Source organism: Halyomorpha halys, unplaced genomic scaffold, assembly GCF_000696795.3.
Source record: "Halyomorpha halys isolate HHAL.00 unplaced genomic scaffold, Hhal_1.1 Scaffold209.1, whole genome shotgun sequence".
NCBI lineage: Eukaryota > Metazoa > Arthropoda > Insecta > Hemiptera > Pentatomidae > Halyomorpha > Halyomorpha halys.
In genome coordinates, this window is record NW_027115831.1 from 977589 (window position 1) to 980540 (window position 2952).

Below are 2952 nucleotides of genomic sequence, written 5' to 3' on the forward strand. Positions count from 1 at the left end.
ATAAAAATGCTTTTTAAATATAGTTTTATTTTTAAACAATTTTTTTCCTCAATCATTTTGATTAATAGTTAATTATTAAAAAATTAATACACTAAAAAAATACACATAATCAAGTTCTTCATAATAAACATTAATGTTTAATCTAATGAAAATTAATATTCCCCTTTTAAATTGATATCAATGTTTTAATAATAGAAGTTGACTAACGAACTTTTGCCAGTAAAAGAACTAATAAATGTTCGTTTAGGACACATCACTAAAGTAAACCCGTTGAAAATCATAATAAAAAAAAAAAATAGAATGCTCAAAATATTGTAAATCAGGGGAAATAAAGTAAATATAATAAATGCTAGTGAACAAGGACTATCAAGACAGAGACATTAAGAATTACTTAGTAGAGCGAGTACAGTGAGAAGTCGACAGTCTAATTACAAAGCAGTAATAATATTGACATAAGTAGGAATTTTGAATTTGGCCGCCTCGGGAGCTTGTTTTGCACGCTAGTATTATATAATATAGTCTTAATAACTTATACAAATAATTTATATTTTTTCTTTAATAGAAAATACAGTTAGTGAAAGATAGAAACTTCTGAGTTTGAGTAAACAACGTAAACTATATACATAACACATAAACAGTTAGTTCACCAAATTCTTTGAGGCTTATCGTTTTTAAATTTGGAACATGCTAAGGATAAGTTAGGTTTCACTGGTAAACTAATCAGTTTAAATAATAAAATATTGGAGTACAAATAACAAAACCTAATATTCAAGGAATTCGATAATAATCTTTGAATGTGGAAGAGGTATACTTCACTGGCAGAACAAGCAATGTAAGGTTAGCTAAATATGTAGGGTTATAATTAACTATGTTAGGTTATAGTTCGTGATAAAGTGAGAATGATCTTGAAAATTAAGTTTTAAATCCGTTTGTTGGTGAAAATTTCAATTAAACAATAGGAGTCTTAAAAATCACTCCATGTATTACAAGAGTTCTTCATGCCCTTAAGTCTCCATGATTTTTGCTTCGTATTCTCATTACAGGCTGGTGTGGTGGCCACCTCCACAATTGGTTTTGTAAGTAGTATTTAATATAACACACTTTGCACAAATAATGTTAACCCTTCTCTCTACATGACCCACCGTCAATTCATATAATCGTGACTTCGTACCACGAACCATATTTCCTATACACTTTAAATCGTGAATCATGTCCCTGCTTTGTTTGACTAGTGGTACGACTAAAAAAAAAATTTGTTTCGGATTTTTCGCTTAACGTGTTCCAAGGATAGTGAAATTTCACCATAGTGGCACATCTTCATTTTCTATAACTTTCTATGGAAGACTAGATGCGGCGGAATTAAACTGTTCTCAATCTTTCTTGAACAACGACACGCGTTTAGTTGTTTTATTATTTTCAAAAGTTTTTTCGAATCGTTTTCTGGAATGAGTCTTGTTCGTATTTGGACTCCACCTATACGATTTTTGCGTTGAGATCAAGAGACATAACTTGCTATATAGGGCGTAGAGTAAATGATTAGATTCTTAGAAAACAAAGTAAAGACAAAAAAATAATTTATTTAATTTTTTACATTGATATTTGTCGTGGCCAGCAAACCAAGCAATTTATGGTAAATCTATAACTTTTTTTTTTTAAATGATTAATTAAGTAAGATAAATATTACTTAATTAATACTTATTTAATATGTTAAAAGATAACAGTATGCAATATACAAATTTCACATAAATTCGTATTACTGTAAAAAGTAATATTTAGAGGAAAAAAAATAAAGAAGTAAATGTTACTACTGCTAAGCATAACAAAACAATTATGAACCTAAACCTTGCCAACTCATTCTTCGTTCTTCGGCAAGATTTTTTATTTTGATGCAAATTATTTTATTTTAAATATTGTATAATTTACAATGAAAATATCACTTAGTTAATGCCTAAATATATAAAGATATTTTTCCCTTAAAACCACGATAATCGGAGGTTGATAGTCAAAAGGAAGTAAGGGAAAATAATAAAGATAACGGAGATGGCCAGAATGCTAGTACTACGAGGAGCACTCGATGTGGAGCACAACGAGACATTAACAAGTCATCTGTTCATTTGCAGTATAAAAACAACAGACAGCGGATTTATTTTGTTTTTTAATATAATAAAAAACCGTATGTTCATATAATCGATTATTGGACCATATGCTGACCAGAGTTGGGTAAATATTATTCGAATAACGAGAGACGAATACTTTTTTATTCGTGAATTTTCTACTCGAATAATCAATTATTCTTACGAAAACATTAACCATCCGAATACTTTTTCATTCATCATTATTTTACACGAATAATCAATTATTCGGGCAAAAGAATTCGAATAACCATTTGAATACTTTTGTATTCGTCCATTTTATAGAAAAATAATCTCTTATTCGAAAAAATTAAATGATTAACCATCCGAATACGTATGTATTCGTATAAAAATGACATTTTTTGTCTTACAGCTATACATAGATATATTTTATGATCACGTATAGATTAATTTTAACTTTTCTGATTTCTAACATTTTAAGGTCCCTTCATATGTTTCGGAATATGTAGAATATGAAAAAGCTATCGATTTAATTATCACATATCGATTTATTTTAACTTTCTTGATTTCTAACATGTTATGGTCCCTTTATACGTGTTGAGAAGTACAGAATTTGAAAATGATATCGATTTAATTATCGCTGTTAACGCCATATATATGTATATGTATATTAATTAAAATGTAAATCTTTTTTTTTGTTTTCTTTTAATCAGCTGTTAATAAATTTAACACATGACAAGTATGTTTTTGTTTTAAAAATAAAAGAAGAATGTGTGAAGAATTTTTCTAATAATGAGTAATAGAGACAGTTGCTAGGGGTGATCATTGTTACGTCACCTAGCTACGGACCGACCATCTT

At 28.4% G+C, this 2952-nt stretch overlaps 1 protein-coding gene across 1 annotated transcript in view; it reads left to right on the forward strand.

The window, feature by feature from the left end:
- The first annotated feature begins 836 nt into the window (after positions 1–836).
- The window catches only part of LOC106679590 (uncharacterized), a 15801-nt gene continuing 13685 nt past the window's right edge, over positions 837–2952 (forward strand). Inside the window, exon 1 of the mRNA XM_014418833.3 lies at positions 837–1076. Within this exon, the coding sequence (XP_014274319.1) occupies positions 999–1076 (78 nt within the window). The 5' untranslated portion in view covers positions 837–998. The remainder of the gene's footprint in view (positions 1077–2952) is intronic.